Source organism: Colletotrichum lupini, chromosome 6 (assembly GCF_023278565.1).
Source record: "Colletotrichum lupini chromosome 6, complete sequence".
Classification (NCBI taxonomy): domain Eukaryota; kingdom Fungi; phylum Ascomycota; class Sordariomycetes; order Glomerellales; family Glomerellaceae; genus Colletotrichum; species Colletotrichum lupini.
The window spans coordinates 1,918,289-1,938,403 of NC_064679.1; the positions used below are offsets into that span (position 1 = coordinate 1,918,289).

The window sequence follows — 20,115 nt, forward strand, 5'->3', positions numbered from 1 at the left end:
ATAAATATGGTCTTGCAACTCAGAGACTGCATCAAATTGCAAAAATGATTTCGCCCGGACATGAACCGGAGACCTTCAGTGTGTTAGACTGACGTGATAACCAACTACACCACGAAACCTTGGAGGCCAGAAGCGCCTGTAGTGACGAGAGAGCCTGAGGGGCTCTAAGTTCTTTCTGGCTGGGGCTCTCCTCCTTTGTCTTTCGCGTCTCCCTCTTTCTTCAGGTCATCCCTTTTTCTCTCTTGTTTTCTTTTCTGACTTGTCGGCGTCGGTTCTTTGCCTCAGTCCAAGGTAACATGATGTCTAAAGATTCAATTCGAGATTGCTTTGCGATTTGAACTTGCGTCACATTTTGCGCAATGTAAGAAGACGTTAATACTATTCAGGTTATCAACAAGGCGAGATCCCCGCTAGAGGGAGAAAAAACAAAAGTCTCTCGCCCCCGACATCCCCGCGCACCGCATGGCGCAAGATCCTGGAACCCAGTCAGGCGATTCGCCAGGCCAGTGATGGCGTGCAGTCACTCTACTGGTACGGCTTGGCTGTCGTTCGCTGGTTGAGAAATCATGCATTCTAGATTTCGTGGCGTCAAATTGTATCTCGTGCTATGATGCTTCAGAAGAAGGGTTATCTCATACCGTTTTCCATCAATCCCACCTTTACACCTGATCTTAACTAAAGAGCATGTCCAAAAAGCTTGATGCGCATGCTAGCGCTAGCTTTGTATCGCAACCGAGGCAGCTTTCGAGTTCTCCGCCGGTTTTCCGATTGTCGGCCCGCAATGGAACGGGGCCGTTGTCCAGTTCAAGCTGGAGACCCCGGACAACCCAGGAGGCCGAAATCAGCGCACCTTGTCCTTCTCGGTTGCTGGGCCGGGCAACCTTTCTGAGCCAGCTTGGTCTGGTATGGTTCGGAAAGGTGAGCTGCTTTATGCAGCCTAGAGGGTTACGCTACACTGGCGCTTGTCGGGCTTGTCAACGAGAAAAGGAGGCAAAAAATTGTTGGACATTTTACATAACGGTGGAATTATCGACCGAGGTGGGGTGTCAATGTCCCGAAGAGTGACACTGCGTCTGAAGCTGTATGAAGCTGCTGCATTGCATGAGTCTTCAAGGCCATGTATACTCGAGGGACTATCGTTGTATTTGCGCCTTGTCCAGTGCTGACCGAAGATCGAACTCAATTCAAGATTGCCAAACTCCAAGCTGGGCTCTTTTGATTTTATTATTGGTAAGACATTCGAGGCACAGCTCTTCCAGTATTCTTCAGTCAGGGATCGCCAAACGAGGGGCAATTGCGGGGTAACAGCTTGAGGCAGCACACGCGCACCACTTCCAGCGCAGCAAAGTTGAGAGAGCACCCGCAAAAACACCAAAGCTCCATCGCGGGGATATTACGGCGCATCGTCAAACCACCGGCCTCGTCCCACCCAACCTCCCCATCCAAATAGAAATCCGCCCCCAAAACGTCACAAGCCATCACCATCACACTCTTCTTTCTTCTCTTCTTTTCTTCTACCCTTTCGCCAGTTTGGATCGTCTTGTTCAACATCGTCTCTTCGGCAGCAAAGATACCCAATCCGCATTCGATCTCGAGCGAAACACACGTTCGCCCGCTATGGCCGGTCCCGTTCCCACCGCGAGCGCCCTCGCCGACATCTACACAGACGATGCCCTCCCCATTCAGACCAAGCGCTGGTCGTCTCTGCTCTCACAGTTCGAGTCCGAGTACGGCCACCCGGCCTCTGTCGTTGCCCGCTCCCCCGGCCGCGTGAACATTATCGGCGAGCACATCGACTACTCCCTCTACTCCGTCCTCCCTATGGCAATCACCGCCGATGCCATCCTCGCCTTCTCCGTCACCGACACTCCCGCTGACTCCGACACCTTCACCCTCCGCGTCGCAAACGCCCAGTCCGACAAGTACCCCTCCCGCACCTTTGAAGTCCCCATCGGCGCCGATGTTCCTATCGACTCCAAGGTCCACGAGTGGTCCAACTACTTCAAGAGCGGCTTGAGTGGCGCCCTGGAGCTGCTGCGTCGGAAGCATGGCAAGGACTTCAGACCCAAGGGTATGAAGATCCTCATGGACGGCAACGTCCCCGTTGGCGGTGGTCTCAGCTCTAGTGCTGCTTTCGTTAGTGCCTCGGCATTGGCTGTCATGCTTGCCAACGGCGAGAAGACTGTTGACAAGACCGAGCTCACTAAGCTTGCCATCGTCAGTGAGCGTGCCGTTGGTGTCAACTCTGGCGGGTGAGTCGTCCCTTTTAACCCCTTCATTAACCCGTCTTCGATCTAACAACCAACCCATCCAGCATGGACCAGTCCGCCTCCGTCTTCTCCCAGCGCGGTTCTGCTCTCTTCGTGTCCTTCAGCCCCTCTCTGACCGCTCGCCCCGTCTTCTTCCCGACAACCAACCCGGAACTCTCCTTCCTCATCGCCCAGTCCTTCGTCACCTCCAACAAGCAGGTCACCGGCCCCATTCACTACAACCTCCGCGTCGTCGAGTGCAGCATGGCAGGCGCTTTCCTCAACGCAGCCCTTAACCCGGCCGGCACAAAGCTCCCCACCGACGCCTCTCCTCTCGGCATCTCTCTCCATGGCTTCCACGAGGCCTACTTCGCCAACAACAAGCTCCCGCACGGCGAGGGCGCATCAGCAGAGGAGGCCGCAGAGGCACAGCTCCGCGTGCTCATCGATGTCACCAAGAAGGCTCTCGACAGCACCGAGGGCTACACCCGCGAAGAGATCGCCAAGGTTCTGGGCGTCTCCGTCCCGGAGCTTGAGCAGATCTTCATGTCCAAGCTCTCCGTCCGCGCCGACCGCTTCAAGCTCCGCCAGCGCGCCCTGCACGTCTTTGAGGAGGCTCTCCGCGTACTCCAGTTCATGAAGGTTCTGGAGCAGGAGGCGCCGAAGGATACCTCTGACACCACGGCCTACAACAAGCGCCTCGGCGACCTGCTTAACGCCACACAAGACTCGTGCCGCGACTTGTACGAGTGCAGTGCCCCTGAGATTGACGAGCTTTGCCGCATTGCGCGCGAAAACGGATCCTATGGCAGCAGACTTACCGGTGCTGGCTGGGGTGGCTGCACAGTCCACATGGTGCCTGCTGACAAGGCTGCTGCCGTCAAGGAGGCGTGGGAGAGGGAATACTACTCCAAGCGCGAGCTTACTGAAGAGCAGAAGGAGGGTGCTGTTGTTGTGAGTCGGCCGGGAAGTGGAAGTGCGGCATATCCCCTTCAAGGAGGGGGCGTTGTAAATGTAACCACACCAGGTACAGGACAAATAAAGAGGAGGACCCCGTAGGCTATTTAGCAGTACATATTTTTATGGACTTCAAGCAATTCTAAACATTTTGAATGAAAACCAACTTATAATATGCTTCCTCTTGGATTTCACATGGGCCTAGAAGCGCGGCAGGTTATGGGCCTTTGTGTTATCTCCTCAAATACTTCAAATCTCAGGCGCTCTCCAACTTTACAACCTACCTTTAGTCTTATCAAGGTATTCTGAGTTTGCAGCGTACGGCCTGTAAAGTATACACCATATTTCGTCGACAGGCAGAAGAATGCTGAAAGAAGGAACTTACCAGCGAGACTTACATGCATATGCGCCTCCTGTCAAGCTCAGCGCTTATACCCATTCAAATCAATCAAACAAATAAGTCAAACAAACAGTCAAATATAGGAATTTCAGTAAGTCAAACAATCAAATATTCTAGCCCATATATTTAGTATATTTGATCAAATCTAGAATCTAAGGGTGGGCCCGAATATACCAATAATATACCGAGAAAATACGGTAAAAAAGGGGCCGCCCGGACCCGGATTCGAACACCGGACCTCCGGTATTAAGGTGGGCCCGCCGAAAAAAATTCGGCGGCTCCGGCGCAGAATCCACTGCACCATTTACACCTCTAAACGGGCTATAGAAAATTCTAGCAAATTAAACAAATATTCATCAAATAAGTCAAACAATCAAATATAGCGCGAGAAATCAGCCAAACAATCAAATATGAGGTTCATATTTGATTTGTTTGTATGGGTATAAGCGCTGGTCAAGCTGACGGTTCGTCTTCTGTCGATAAAGTCGCATAGCTACTCCGCGTACAGATGAGAGGTCGACCGAGCCAATTTCCCGTCTGTCAAAGCCGGGCTTGTGCTGTGAGGGTGCAAGGCTTTGCCAGAGACAAGCAGAGCCATGGCCAAACCAACCAATTTAAAGAAGATTATGGGATGTGTCGATGAGACTTGGTACGGTGAAGACGGAAGGGAAGATAAGTGCTCCCTAGTTTGGCCCAATACTATGCTTAGCAATTAATTACTCACTGCGCAATATCCATGAGGCCATGGCAGTGGGGATCATAGGGACGTCTTCCGCATCTTCGCCTTGATCAGGAGGGAGATAGTCGCGGATGAGTGCGGGAATAGAACTGCACAGGCACGGTGGCCGCTGACATGTTTGCTTGGCTTATAGAGGACGCTCATCATCATTACGATTCCAAAGTATCGGCGCCTATAGAGGAACCTTTAACAGTTAGCATTACGGCGTCATAGAGGAAGGGTACAAAAAGCAGGCTGAAGAGGTATTCACCACGTATCGTTGCACATTAGTAAGCTTGATAATCAGTAAGGGCACTTGATAGAGATAATACTGTTGCAAAAATATCATGTTCAACAATGACGAAATATGTTTGTTCGGCTTCAACCGTGGGCCCTGTATCCATCCATCCTACTTCTTGCATGGGTTATGCTGACCCGGGCTCACAGATATGGTTCGCATCGTTGTCTTGCTTCTGAGAAGGTTCACACTGAGAGATATCGCCGAAATCAAGGACAGGTCGAAACAGAATCATATCACTCGTCTTGGCGGGACGGAACACGATCGTCGGTGCTTACGCCGAAATTGTCAAGATAGCCGCACACGATGGCTATGTCTCTAAACCCCTCAGTGGATGTTGATCGAGTGCAGAGGTCATTGTGTGCATGGCGAAGTCAATGATTGGGTCCCTTGCATGTTGCGACGGGTCATTGAAGCGCATGAAGCAAGGAATCTACCAAAGTATCGGAGGAGCATTGAGAACATCCTTTTGAGACATAGACTCCCGGGGAGTATGCGTTCAAGTCAGTTTGAAAGTGGGGTCATAGGTATGAAGCTGTATTAGCTATGAGAAGTCCCTCTGCGACTATAAAAAGAAAGGGCCGCAGCTTCTCTATCTTATCAGCCGCTACGTTTGCATCCAGTCATGACACATTACTCGCCTTTGAGGATGCACCGTCTGCCAGCTGGGCCTCAACAACTCTGACATCTCTGTGTGTGCCAAGATAATGAATCAGGACATAATATAAGACACTCATTTCAGACATCTCTCAATCCAGGATGGTCGCTGACGATCATTGATTAAGCTTCCAGGTCGTCCTTCACTTCTGACTTTTCAAGCATGCCTCTGCAAGAATGTTGACAATCTCATCGAAATGAACCGTCAAGGCTATGGGCACCCAAAGACTATCGACAAGGGGACTTTCGCCTATCTGAAGGTAACATCGGAGACAAAGCGGATCACTGAATCGATACACCCTCGGTCTAAGCTAGCCTGTAAGTGTTGAAACGGATTGCCGGTCTGTTTCTCATCGCCAGAAGAGCAGACAATTTCAGCTGGACTTGTCATCCGATGATGAAAGACCGTCGGCCCAACTGTATTTTCAGTTCACAAAGATCTATCATATCTACTCGGCGATATTGAACTGCCGTATGCGCCTGTCGTCGTCTTTAAGAGCCGTCTAGACTAGCTCTATGGCTCGGTAGATCGGCAACGAAGCTTAGCCAAAGCTTGAATCGTACCCCAGACACTACCCATGTTCCAGGACCCCCTCCTTCCTTTTCGGGCAGGAGACTCCCCTTCACTCCCAAGTCTTATCAATACCACGAATGATGAAAGATTGATATTTCGGATGTTCGGCCAACAAATGAGGGGTCCATATGGTGAAACAATCAATAATCCATCTGGTGGAACCGTGATCACGAATCTTTGCAACCGAATGCGCGTTGCAGAAGAACATAAAAGGATGGCGTCTAGCCGGCAAGTTGTCGACCAGAACTGGCCTGTGGCAACTTTTGCAGGGACTATAGACACAATCGACTTCACTGCATCATCACTGACCCCCTACGCTCATTATGAAGTCCATTGTCGCTATCGCATCGGCGGCGAGCCTGATTAGCTCTGCTGCGGCCGCATCCCGTTCACCCCTTCAGTTCGACATCACCGAAGTCGACCTATCGTCTCTGCAGAAACGCAACGTCGACAGCGAACCCTTGGAAGTTTCCCCTCATGTTCTCGAACTAAACAGAGTCGTTGGTACCTCCCCGGCTCAGACATGGATTCAGTCCATTCGGAACGGGCCTGGCTCGAATGGCATGTACAAGACAGGTCACGTTACAAACTTGACCGACTTGAACGGCTACGAGTACATAGCCAGCATTCTCTTCGGCGATGAGACTCTCCAAGTGATTGTTGACTCCGGATCAAGTGACACATGGGCTGTTCAGAAGGACTTCACCTGCCAAGACTCTGACGGCAACAGGTTGAACGACGTGAGTAACGAAACATGGACCCTAAACATGAACCCTAAACAGGGGAGGAGTTTGCTTTAGGCGGAGCTGACCTGCAAACGTCGCGAGCAGACCTCATTGTGCAACTTCGGGCCCACGTACAACGGTACGTTCCAGCATGGCTCCATTCCTGGCGTGCACTTCAACATTACCTACGGTGACGGGGAATTTGCCACAGGCCTCATGGGTTACCAGGACATCACTCTTGCCGGTCTCGAGGTGCCGCATCAAGAAGTGGCCTTGGTTAACAAAACGTACTGGAACGGCGACAACGTCGCTAGCGGCTTGCTCGGCCTCGCCTATGACTTGCTCACCAGCGAGTACAATGATGCGACCGGCAAGTCCATCTACTACGACTCTATCTTTACCACCATGTCCAAGAAGGGCATCGTCAAGCCCGATCTCTTTAGCATGGCCATGGACAGCAAGTCTCAGGTCGGTCAATTGGCTTTCGGCGGATTGCCTCCTGTCGAGACTAAGGGCAAGCTTATCAGCACGCCTATCCGAATGGTGAGTGATTCGAAGCTGGGAAAGTGCCAGTGCGGAAACGTACGCTTCATGATGGGAAGCTAAAATGAAGTCAGGTCGCCCTCTTATCTCACAGGCCCGAGGCGAAAACCGAGTACTCTTTCTACACCATCCTTCCTGACGGATATGTCATCAAGAACGTGACCATGGCCCCTACTACTAACCAGACCCTGGCTGCAAGCAAGTGGAATACCGCGGTCTCTAAGCCTGCCGGGTTTTACAACAGTACAACTCCGACGATTGTCGACAGTGGCACGACTTTGATGTATGTGCCTTCTGGTAAGTAGAATTGAAACCCTTCAACAATGCTCAGCCAGTAGCATGAATCGCCAAGCTTACGTATTTGCCCAGATATCTCCGATGCATTCGCAGCTGGAATTCCCAACTCCTTCTACGACATCTTTTCTGGCGCATATTATGCTCCCTGTGACGCTACAGTACCAGACTTTGGTATCGTGATCAACGGGCACACTTTCTACGCCGACAAAGCCGATTTGATCCAGAGTACCGACCCGCTTGACAATGGTGACGGCACCTTTGTCTGTCTGCTTGGTGTCACCGATGGCGGCGAGGGCCCTTACATCTTGGGTGACACCATGATGAACAGCCTCGTGACTGTGTTCGACGTTGGCGCAGGTATGATGCGGTTTGCTAGCCGTAAATGAGCTGGCTTAAGCAGGTCGAGTTATATGACCTGACGAGCCGCGACCATTACGATTCGCGAGTAAATTCATTGTAGCTTTCATGTAGCAAATGTGTGTAGTATAATAGTTGTAGTGAGCAAATACTGCCGTGAACGCGCGTATAAGCGCGACAATGTACGCCACTTTAGCTCTGCGGAGAGCGCTATGCAGTGCGTGTTGACTTGTATGTACTAGTAGTTGTTATGGTCCTTATTTCCGTGGTCATTATACTTGTGGAAGCATGGCACCTCGATACTGATTGTTGACGAAAGCAAGTTCAACATTTTGCCGCTACAGAAATGTACTAGCATATGGTGAAGTAACTTGCAATATTCAGCGGAGTCTTCCATTCCATGGCGAATGATATTTTAGCTTTCTCGTTAAGAAGGCTAGGATTTAGTATAAAAAATTATGGCGGCAATTAGAGTTGATTGTTGTGAAAGCCCGCAAACATTGCGAGAGTTTTATTTACAAGAACCGAATGCATAAGCTCTAAGTCTAAGCACACCCAGGGAAACCGCTTCCAGTTCCCGCACCCTGTCTGTCGCAGCAGTTCTGGTAGGTCTATGGCCTCGTTAGTAAAGACGTAACGCCACTTGGGAAAGCCATTGTTGTTGAAGACTGAAAATTGACGTACTGTGGTATCAGGACCATTGTAGTTGCAGCAAAGGAACCACTGTCCCCAGACAAGCTCGTGGGGGAATTTGCCGCTGTAGGCCACGCATGCAGGGGATTGGCGCTCAACAACTGACGGGGCAGCGCTCGTGCCCGCGATGAGGGGAAGCACAACGGCGACGATTGAGAACTTCATGTTTGAGATTTGGAACTTAAGAGGACTTTGAAGAGTGATTGAGGTTGGGTTGAGTGAGTTGATAGAATGGTTGATGATGAGAAAGTGTCGGATTGGAAGTCCAATTCGACCGCGGCATACAGCCGACTGCGCAGGGGCCAATTAGGGGCCCTATTTACGATTATCGTAGCCAGCCCAACCTACGGTTAGAACCTCCTTTTTATACCTACTACGCAAATATTTATATAATTTAATTAATCTCTTCGTTAACTACGGTTCAAACTAACTACCCTATAATAGGGATACTAATATTAATTAGTAATTAAATTTTATTATTATAGATCGGTAAGGTATCTCGCTACGTAAAAGAGACGACTTCTTAATATTATATAGGATAGGAGATTCGTACTAATTAACCTTATAAAAGTAAATAAAAAAGGAGGCGATTCTCGAATACCGCACGGAATTAAGTAATCGTAGCCCTTTACTACTTACGAGAGGTCGATATTTATTATATTAAACTACGTTAATTAACGGAACTACTTAAGCAACTAGCCTTTTACCGTCGCCCCGAGTAGCTTTTTTACTAAACGACTTTTCTACGGCCGGCCTACGATTAGAAATTAACTAAGTAATAGAAGGGATCGTTAGTAAGTAATAATTACCTAACTATAATTAAGCTACGAAAAAGACTGCTTAAAAGATATAAAATAGGGTACCGAGAGGCTATAAAAAATAAGATTTCTAAAGTATCTAACCCTACTACGTACGAGCGATAAGTAGGCATTTTCGGTAATTTCTTTAAAATATACGATCTTACGAGAAAGAGGGCTTAACTTTATTAACTATACTTAACGGCCTATATAGTTCTTAATAGCCTATATAGCTCCTTTACGAGCCGCCCGGCGTCTACTTTCGATAGTTCTTACGGAATACTGCCCTAGAAGAGGTAGGTTAAAGAAAGAAGCTATTTAGAAATTATAAAGAGCACGAGGCTTAGGAGGCTAGAAGTATATAAAATAGTAGAAATTAGTAACTAATAAAGATCCCGAGACTAATTACTATATCTTCCTACGGTAATATAAACGTCTATCGCTACTATTATTAAAAAGAACTACTAAAACCTACCCTTTTTTATTAAATAAAAAGGAGGATCTTAGTAAGTACGATAGTTAGCGATTTAGAAGGGTAGTAGTAATTATTAAAAATAATAAAATCGAGAGTAGTAGCGAGACGGCGAGAGGAAGCGGGAATCTCTTAAACCCTAATAAATTCGTTAAGTAGCAAAAGCACGGATTTACTACGACCTACGCGCGGATTAAATATATCCCCGTTAAGATTAAATATACTAATAACTATTAATACGGGTATAAGCTAGAGCACGACCCTTAGTAAATTAGGGTAAAGAAAAAGAGGACGAAACCCGATCCTAAATAGAATCCTAATCCCTTATAAGTAGGTAAATATTAACCTAGATTATTAGGGGACGTAAATATATAGAATCGTAAATTAGCCTAATAATAAGTAAATTAACGCGGTATTAATCTATTTAATTAAGGTCTATAAGAAAAAGGGGCTATAGGGGTAACCCTTATTTTATAAGATCGTAAACGACCTTAGCTACTAGCTAGATAAATAGTTCGCGAGCGTAAGCTTAGGAATTATAAAAGTAGTTAATAAATTCCTTTATGGGCGAGGGGTATTACTAGCGTAATTATAATTATAAGAGCTATACGAAATATTAGTAGCGATAATTATAGAAAAGGAATTCGTACTATAGAACTAAATATAGGTCGATAGAGCGTATAATTATTTTAACGAATTTAGAAAAAGGGTAAACGACCTAGATTTCCTTTTTATAATTACTAACGGAAATCTATCGTCATAAAAGGATATACCAGGGCAAAATATAGTACTAGAAGTACGATAATTAATAATTCTGCCTATTTCGATTTATAACTCGTTACCGCTACTAATGCAAAATTCGGCGCTAATTAGTTAATAAGAAAGGAAATAGACGACTTAAAGTTATTAATAATACGTAGCGACGCAGGGTTCGTATATAAATACTAAAAATCTAGCGGCGAATACGAAGTAATTTATAAACCTTAAAAAGATCTTCCTAAAAGAGAAATTATACTCTGGGGGGAAGTATAAGGTTTTATAAAAAACCCTAACGATATTTTATAATTACTATAAAAAAGTTAGAATTAGGGAATATTAGTACTATTTAGTAATTAATATCGTACTCGTAAGTAAAGCCTCCGATTATTACTACGAAGCGGTACGTAATCTCGATTAAAACGACTTTTTTAGTATAATTAACGTAATTTAAAGCCGCTTCGAGACTTATAATAAGAACCTAGAGCTCCTATTTAAGCTACGAGCGATTTCTTTTATATCTATAGCTAGGATAATAGAGGGTAAATTGCAAGTAAAGATCCTTAAAGAGCTTATTAATCGAATTAATAAGTTAATAAAAACCTAGCTAAATAAGGGGATAAACGAGCGGAAAGTCGGATATTTTTATACCGTAATTTAGCGTATACTAAAAGTAAAAATTACTTTATACTAAGTACTTAAAGACTACGAGACGCTCTACTCGAGGCTAAGATCTAGCTTTAATATTAAAATAAAAATACTATGCTAAACCTACCTCTAGGTATATAACGGCCCTTATTAATAATATTAGGTCGATCGAACGTATAATAAAAAAAGAAAAGAGGCTAGATATAGTAATCGCTAGTAAGGAGGCCTAGATTCGTTAAATAGGTAGAGATTTAACTTATAGGTAGGGTAATAGAAAAAGTAATACTATATTTATAAGAAGGATAGATATTAGTTAAGTAACTACTCCGAAGAAGAGCGTATTAAATTATATAAATAGTATAAAAAGTTGAGGGTAGTAAATAGTAAAACTAGCCCTCGTTAGTTTAACTAATTCCTTATTATATATAAGGGCAGATCTGGGGGTATAAAACTTAGTAATAATAGCTAAAATAGCGGCTTAAAATATATACCCCCTATAAGAAATTCGGAAAATAAAGAAAATCTGGCTTCTTATACTAACGAATTAGATTATAATAAAATCGATAATATTAATTACTCTTTTTTTACCCCTTTAGCCTCTAGAGGATATACGAGGCTAAATGAATAAAAAGTAGTAAAAGCTCTTAATAAGTAGGCTTTTATTTATAGATAGTAAGGGAAGGTCCTTTAGATAACGGATATAGAGGTAGCTAAAAGGGTAAATCTAATAAAGCTAAAGCCTATTTTCTTAACGATTAAGGAGAAGACGCTATCTCTCTCGATATCTAAAGAAAAAGAACATAGTACTAAGCAAATCTAGGGGTAGCTAGAGGGGTCCTTTTTATATTACTTAGATCCCTTAAATACTAAGCTCGTATAAGTATTCTATACGAGCAAAAGGTACGGCCTAGATAATTTCTATAGGATTATCCTAGATACTAGGGCATTATAATAGTTAATTAGAGAAAAAGGGCAATTCTAAGCGCTATAAAAGATCGTATTAATAACGCTTAATACGTCGATAGCGGGTATTATAAAAATTAATTTTGGCCTAGGTAAAGAAATTGTCGCCCTAGGTATAATAAAAGTAGAGACGTACTTCGGAACGATAACTTTCTATATTTTACTTATTAATACCCCATTTCTCTTATATCTAAAAAATATAGATTAACTAGGTATTATATTCGATAATACGAGGAATAGAATCTCTAGCAGTAAGCACTTCGAGATAGTCGAACGATAATAGGGGCATGCGTTTATAAAGCTTACTAATAATACGAAGTTAATTAATTACCTAACGAAAAGTAAGCTTAGAAGACTATACCGGAGATTTAGGTACCCGTTAGTTATAAGGCTATATAACCTCTTAAAGTAATTAGGTAATAATAATATTAAAATAGGGGCGCTAGAGTAGTTAACGAAAGTATATTATTAATACTAAATAAATACGCAGAGCCTACGTAGATTTAAGTTTAAATTACGTAATAAGCTTAATTTTAACTAGGAAATAGTCGTCGATATTTTCTATTTGAATAGTTAGCTAGTACTATATATAATCGACGTAGTTATATCTTTTTAAATAGGGCAATTCCTCCGGGATTTATAAATAAAGATAGTATAGGTAGCCCTACGAAAAAGCTAGATTAATATATACTAAGGACCGCTAGATAGTATTAGAACCGACGCTAGTACTAGCTTTAAGTTAATAAAATTTAAGGATAATACGACGGCTTACGGTATATAGCTAAAAGTCGTACCCGTTAAAGCGTACTATAATATTAGAAAAGTAGAAAGGGTATATTAGTAATTAAAAAGGGCGTTTAGAATTATTAAAAAGGAAAATCCGGATTCTACTAACGACGAATGCCTCTAAATAGTACTTAAATATTATAACGATACTATGGGGCCTAATAAACTTATATTAACGCTATTAGTATTTAAAGTATATTTAAGAACGACCTTAGCCTCGCTACCGTTACTAAGTATAAGCTAACGAGCCTAAGTAATTAAAAAAGTAATACGGGTACTGTGCAAAGTAAGCGTAAAAAGGTAAGTTAACGAGGCAATTATTATACGTAATAGGCCCGATATAGGGGATAATCTAAATATATTACGAAATTTAAATATACGAGTATAGTACAAAATTACCTAATAATAGGCTAGGCTATATAAGTTAATTTCCGTTAACGAGCGCTCTTATATAATCGTAAGAGATCGCAACTAGCCACTCGAAATATTAATTATAGTAGTTAGACCGTACTATATAGATCCTAACGAGGTAATTTCTAATTTATAAAAAGAAAAAGAGCTAGGGGAAACTATATAACCCGTAATAGAGGCATAAAAAATATCCTTAATAAAATCGTCGTAATAATATTAATAAATGACGAGGAAAAGGAAATTACTAAAAGGGTACTAATACTACCGGTAAGACGTCGTAAAAGACTACGATAGCAAGCCCTAACGCGGTAATTTATTACTAACGACGAGGTAATTAATACTTTTTATATAGTAAAAAAGAAAGCCGATTTCGAGCTAGTAGTTAAACTATATAGAAAAGGCATAATTATAACTACTAAAAAGCCGTATAAGGGATTAGATCTTATTAAAATAAATACTTTTCATAATCGAGGGGTCTATGGATTTATCTTATACGACCTAGAAAAATATATAAACCTCTACATATTTAAATTACGAATAGTTCGTAAGATTAAAAGGAAAAGAATACCCTAGCCGTATAAGAAGTCTAAATACGTAATTTAGGGGTACGGCGACGTTAAAAAAGCGATACTACTTATATAATCGCCTATTATATAGCGCTATAGCTAATAATTAATGATAGTACTAATAGTATCGCTACGGAAAAAGGGATACGAGATTTAAAGCCGTAATATTACCTAGGCCTATACCTAATCGGCTATAGAGCTTATAAAGAAAATCCTAGCCTATTTACCGAAGGAAATAGTTAATAAATACCCAGAAGGTACGATTATTAAAGTACTTAAGCTACTATATAGGCTCGTAGAATCGGGTACCTATTAATAGGCTACCTACTATAATTTTTATATTAATTAACTATAAATAATTACTTTTACGTACGACCTATGCTTACTAATCGTAGAGTATAAAAGTAACTAATTTAGGATCGTTAGAATATAGACCGACGATATATTAAGCCTATCTAATATTAATTTTATAAAGAAAGAGGATAAGGAGCTCTAAAAAGCGGGCTTCGTAATAAAGCTAAAAGAGGTCCTTATAATAAACACCCCCCTAGTATTTAATAGTAGGATTCTTATAATTAAAAAAAAAACGTCGTTTTTTAGTAAAAAGGGTAGGGTAAGAAGATTAACCTCGTTAATCTAAACGTAACTAACGTTAAGAAGTAGTATAAGGCTAAGCTCGCGCGAGGGGTATATATTATAAGTATTTATTAGCTTAAGGTAACTTTTAATTATATTAAAGTAGCGCAAGCTATAGATCTAACTAAACGAGACGTCGAGGTACTTAATAAGTAGCTTAAGTAGTAATAGATAAATCTCGATCGAGGTCTCGTTTACTACCCGATTAACCTTGCGACTAGTAAGCTCTATGTCTTTATTAATAAGTTATTTACGAATAATAACGACCTTATTTCGTAATTAGGGTATATTATTATCTTAGCTAATAAGAGTATAAGTAAGAGCGAATTTATTATATATAATAATATAATCTACTACTCGTTAACTAAAAATAAGCAAGTAACGAGAAATATACTAGCGTTAGAGGTCTATAATATAGTTAACGGCGTTAACCTCTTTTATATATTTTTAATAACGCTAAGGAAAATTACCGATCGAATTAGCTTTTTACCTATTTTAACGGTTATTTATACCGATTCTTACTCGCTATATAAATACCTCGTTAAATTAGGAACGATAAAGGAAAAGAGGCTTATAATTAATATTATAGCCCTTAGGTAATCGTACGAAAAGTGCGAGATACTCGAGATCCGTTAGATTAATAGTAAAGATAACCTCGTAAACGCTTTTATAAAAGTAGTACTAAATAAAGGATTAGAGTAATTTATAAGTAATAAAAAAGTTATTATATAAATAGAAAAATAGGTTATATAAAAAGAGTAAAAAGAAGGGGGAAAAAGAGACGACTTAGTAAACGGGCCTAAGGTTAAATTATACCTCTAACCGTAGTGGTTAAATCGATAAAAAAAAGAGAAAGTTAATATCGGATTAGAAGTCTAATTCGACTGCGGCATATAGCTGACTACGTAAGGGCTAATTAGGGGCCCTATTTACGATTATCGTAGCTAGCCTAACTTATAATTAGAACCTCTTTTTTATACTTACGTAGATATTTATATAGTTTAATTAATCTCTTCGTTAACTACGGTTCGAACTAACTACCCTATAATAGGGATACTAATAATAAAAAAGAAGCCCTTTAGTAGCCCTCTAGAGGATTCTTTTCTTTTCCCCTTAGATCCTCGTTTTTTTAACCTTTTCTTAAGCTAATAATAACTTTAGTAAGAGGTCGTAGGACTACTTTAGAATAGCCGCTTTCTTTTTAAATTAATCTCCGAGATTTGTAATACTCTTAGCTCGATACTATTAGGACCTCTAAATCCCCTCTTCTCTTATTAAACCGTCCCCTATATTATATTCCTAAGTAATACCCGGGGGGTAGTTAAGGGAGCTATAAAAAGGTCGTCTAGATCGCGGGCTTAAGGTCGTATTTATAAAATCTTCGTAATAATAGACTTTTTTATATACTATAGATCTCTTAGCTTAATAACTCTTATAGGGTTACCTTTATTACTAAGTAAAAATATTTACGTTTAGAAATCCCCTTTTTTAATCGCGCGGTGCTCTTTTATATTATACTTTTACTAATTTAACTAGTTAATTTTTAATCGTAGGCCGGCCGCAAAAAAATCGTTTAGTAAAAAAGCTACTTAGGGCGATAGTAAAAGGCTAATTACTTAAGTAGTTCCGTTAATTAACGTAGTTTAATATAGTAAATATCGACCTCTCGTAGGTAGTAAAGGGCTACGATTACTTAATTCCGTATAGTATTTAAGAATCGCCCCCTTTTTTATTTATTTTTATAAAGTTAATTAGTACGAATCTCCTATTTTATATAGTATTAAGAGGTCGTCTCTTTTGCGTAGTAAAATACCTTACCGATTTACGATAGTAGAATTTAATTACTAATTAATATTAGTATCCCTATTATAGGGTAATTAGTTCGAACTATAGTTAATAAAAAGATTAATTAAACTATATAAATATCTACGTAGTAGGTATAAAAAGGAGGTTCTAACCGTAGGTTGGGCTAGCTACAATAATCGTAAATAGGGCCCCTAATTAGCCCCTGCGTAGTCGGCTATATATTATAATTAAATTAGACTTCTAATCCGATAGATATAATAGCCGGTAATCGAACTTTCTCGGCTTTAGTAAACTATAAAACTAAACCCCATTAATAATAAACTAACTTTTTTAACGGCCTAATAATACTTAGAGGAGATAGGCTCGAGAGAATCGGGGCGGTTTTAGATATTAAGTAAAAGAACGGTAAATTATATATTTAAGTTACTATTACTCTAACTTATATTTTTAAATACTACCCTTATAGCTATCTAAATCTATAAATATTTTTTATTATAGCTAGAGCGAAGGGTACTTTAGCTTAGACTAGGTACTTAGCTTTAAGTAATTTAATATATTACGTCTTAGGGTTTAGCAGTATTAGGGGTTTCTAAGGATAGGTATTTCGGTTACTTCGGGTTCCTAGTTCCTAGTACCTATTAACTTAGGTTTCCCCTAGCTATAATAAGAGATACTCGGTCTCGTTCGTAACTAATAAGCAAACGATCGTAACGTTACTTAGGATATCTACCGTTATAATATATAAAAAGAAACGGATTTTATTCTAAACTAATACGAATAGATATTTTAATCTTATAGAAGAACGAACCCCGAATGCGAATCGATATAGGTAACTAAGGTAGTATATTACTACGGACTAGATAAGTCCTTTTATATCGCTTATTAATATAAACGGTAAAAAATAGTACTAGTTAATAAGCGGTTACGCCACTAATAAAAAATAAAAATAAAAAAAAAAAAGGTCGAGAAATTAGGCTAAATAGTATTTAAGACGTTTATAGTAAGTTAGCTAAGGTATTAAAGAGTAACCGATTTTAGTTCTATATTGAGTAAGGATAGGCGCTCTTTACTTAGCCCCTCTTTTTAAAGCTCTTTTTATAATTCTACGCGTAATAGGCCCCTAATCTTTAAAGCTTTTTTTTAAGAGGCTAAAGTGTTTTATATTAAAAGCGATAATACGGAGTATACTAATAATATAGTAGTATTATATTATACGAGCCTTCGTCCGTTTAATTAAAAACATAGTAGCGTACGAAAAACCTACGAAAATATATATAAAAAGACGTTCTAAGAAACGTAGAAATACCTCGGCTATCTAATTTCCTAGGCTATCTATAGGCCTTGCTTTATATCGCTTCTAAGTTCCTATTAATAATTAGGTCTATATTACGAGATAAATAGTATATAGCGGGCTAGCGATCCCTAAGAAATTATATAATTTATATAAGTCTTCGACTCCCTTAGTTTTTAATAGAAATTCTCCCTCTACCCGTACTTTTTAATATTTAACTTTAACTACTTACGAGCCTAAATTATTATTATTACTTAGTGCTCTAAGCGCAATAAAAAACCTACCCGGCTTACGATCCTCTTTATTACTAAACTCGCTATAACTAGGTTCTTAGAACGTTAATAGCTTAGACCCTAACTAGGCATAGGGCGTTAATAATAATTAATACGATTAGTAACCTTTGCATTAGCTAGTTATAATAGGCTATTAGCTAGCTACTTTTTCTTATACGACCCAGCTCTACTAGCATAACGTCCAGTTACTTAAAAGCGCTTTTTTCCTTATAGCTAGAGTTTTAATATTATAAAAAAGAAAGATAATAATCTAACTAGGTTTACTACTTAGGACTCTATTATAAATAGCATAGCATAATAAAGCTTTACTAACTATCCTTAGCGGCCCCTTCTATACTATACCCGTAAAAAAAATTAAAACGATCGTAAACGCGAGTTATAAACGACACTTATCATAGCCCCATAGACCCGCATTAAGTCTAATACTAAGACTAAATTATTTTTATAAGTATTATCTAGTATAGATAAGTACTTAAAATATTAAACGTGGACCCTTATTATAACAGTAACGCTAAGGTTTCTGCCCGTTAAAAACAAAATCTCTAAGCTATTATATAGTATACTTACTCTCTTTTAATAGTAATCGTACCTCTATTTAACGTTAGCATTAACGCCTTAGGACCCTCCGCAAACTAGCTCCGGAGAGAGTTTCCTAATAACTAATAGTTTTTACTAATCTATAAAAAATAAAACGAACTAGCAATAGGGCCCCCATTATTCGCAAGTCTCGGGAGCATATATTTATATACCTCTATCCCCGAAACCCTATCTTACGACTATTTTTTATTTTCTTCGTACTTAGACTAGCGGCATATTATTTTCTCCGTTTATAACTACTTCCGAGAGGAATTAATTATTATCTCTATTACTACGACTCTTATATATTAGAATTAGCTAATTTATATACGCAATAGTAGATTACCCTAAATTAACGAGCGCTTAGTTTAATAATTTATAATATTACTAACCGCTAAGGTCTATATAATTATTAAGCTTATTCTAAGTACGGATTATTATATACATAGCTACTCGAGTAGAAAATAAGGTATTTAAAGAGCTTTAATTAAACTTTAAATAGTAAGTAACTTCTAATCTGCGGTAGCTTCTACCTAGTTACTTTTAAACATAATACGAATGACTTATAATAAGGTTTTCCCAAGCTTAATAAGCAGAGCCCAGCCCTCGGCAGGGCAGTTTTATAGGGCGATAATTTTTATAAGGCTAGGTAGAGGTAATATAAAATAGCTCTATAAGTACTTATAAAACCTTAGTTAAGTAAAGACTTATAGCTAGCGAGCGATAATTTATAAATATCTATAATATAATTATAGGGCTATAAAAGCGTCTAAGACCCTTCGTATAATTATATACTTATAAATTAGCTTCCCCAAATAGGGTTATAAACTTATTATTATATTACGAGCTAATTATTAGTAATATAACCGTCTCTAGTCTTTTTTTAGTTATTTTTATTATAAAGCTATCTAGACGATTAAAAGGGAAAAGATTTAGATTATTACGCGATTTATTTTTACCCTTTCTAAAAGTACTTATATAAGTATTAACGCCCTTTAGTACTTAATAGAATATTTTGCTATATAGTATACTTCTAAATTACCTAAATATACTTTTTATATAATAAGCAGCCCCGGCTAAAGGAACCGCCTTAGTAAAAGAGGCTTATACTCCTTAGCTTTCGTTAGCCTTAAAATCTTAACTCTATCTTAATAAAAATAGTTTTAAATCTAAAATATTAAACGGCTAGTAGTAGCTTAAAGAACTTAAAAATACCTAGAGCTTTCGTTACGTACTTACTAATTAGCTAATTACTAAAGAAGTCCGGGTTACTATTCAAAAATAACTACCCTAAGACTAATCCTCTTATCCTATATTCATAAATTATTAGTCCCTTAAATTAGTTTATTTAAATAAATTAAATAAAAGTACCTTATTCTTTTAATAACTAATTTCGGATTTAGTATTTAATAAGTCATTTCCGTATAAATTACTTATAATCTCCCGCTAAACTATATTAGTTTAAGCTAGTAATAAGTAAAAAGTCTTTTTATTATCTTTAGAACATTCGATAATATTATATTATTTTAGGACCTAATTCTATTTAGTTACTATAACGTAATAATAAAATGCTTAATATATTAAAAAAAAAAGGTACGCTATAACGTAGGTCTTCTTACTTACTTAGCGTATACTTATCTAGGATT

The 20,115-nt window shown here is 39.6% G+C and overlaps 5 protein-coding genes and 1 non-coding gene across 6 annotated transcripts; 3 read left to right on the forward strand and 3 right to left on the reverse strand.

Annotated features, from left to right (window-relative positions):
• Window positions 1-45: 45 nt before the first annotated feature.
• CLUP02_tRNA235 lies at window positions 46-119 on the reverse strand. Its single transcript has one exon. It is a non-coding gene; the product is annotated as a tRNA-Val (tRNA).
• Window positions 120-1,617: 1,498 nt separating this feature from the next.
• CLUP02_12054 (galactokinase) lies at window positions 1,618-3,496 on the forward strand (the record flags this gene model as incomplete). Its single annotated transcript, XM_049291018.1, has 3 exons — window positions 1,618-2,252; window positions 2,315-3,203; window positions 3,467-3,496. 3 exons carry the CDS (start codon window positions 1,618-1,620, stop codon window positions 3,494-3,496), a joined length of 1,554 nt encoding a protein of 517 aa, XP_049148163.1.
• Window positions 3,497-3,751: 255 nt separating this feature from the next.
• On the reverse strand, window positions 3,752-3,910 carry CLUP02_12055 (uncharacterized protein; the record flags this gene model as incomplete). Its single annotated transcript, XM_049291019.1, has 1 exon — window positions 3,752-3,910. One exon carries the CDS (start codon window positions 3,908-3,910, stop codon window positions 3,752-3,754), a length of 159 nt encoding a protein of 52 aa, XP_049148164.1.
• Window positions 3,911-6,176: 2,266 nt separating this feature from the next.
• CLUP02_12056 (eukaryotic aspartyl protease) lies at window positions 6,177-7,804 on the forward strand (the record flags this gene model as incomplete). The annotated part of the gene is made up of 4 exons (XM_049291020.1): window positions 6,177-6,593; window positions 6,684-7,121; window positions 7,196-7,418; window positions 7,491-7,804. 4 exons carry the CDS (start codon window positions 6,177-6,179, stop codon window positions 7,802-7,804), a joined length of 1,392 nt encoding a protein of 463 aa, XP_049148165.1.
• A 516-nt stretch (window positions 7,805-8,320) lies between these two features.
• On the reverse strand, window positions 8,321-8,633 carry CLUP02_12057 (uncharacterized protein; the record flags this gene model as incomplete). Its single annotated transcript, XM_049291021.1, has 2 exons — window positions 8,321-8,386; window positions 8,460-8,633. 2 exons carry the CDS (start codon window positions 8,631-8,633, stop codon window positions 8,321-8,323), a joined length of 240 nt encoding a protein of 79 aa, XP_049148166.1.
• Window positions 8,634-12,147: 3,514 nt separating this feature from the next.
• On the forward strand, window positions 12,148-12,312 carry CLUP02_12058 (uncharacterized protein; the record flags this gene model as incomplete). The annotated part of the gene is made up of 1 exon (XM_049291022.1): window positions 12,148-12,312. A coding segment is annotated over one exon (165 nt), but the record flags the coding sequence as incomplete, so codon positions are not given.
• Window positions 12,313-20,115: the final 7,803 nt, after the last annotated feature.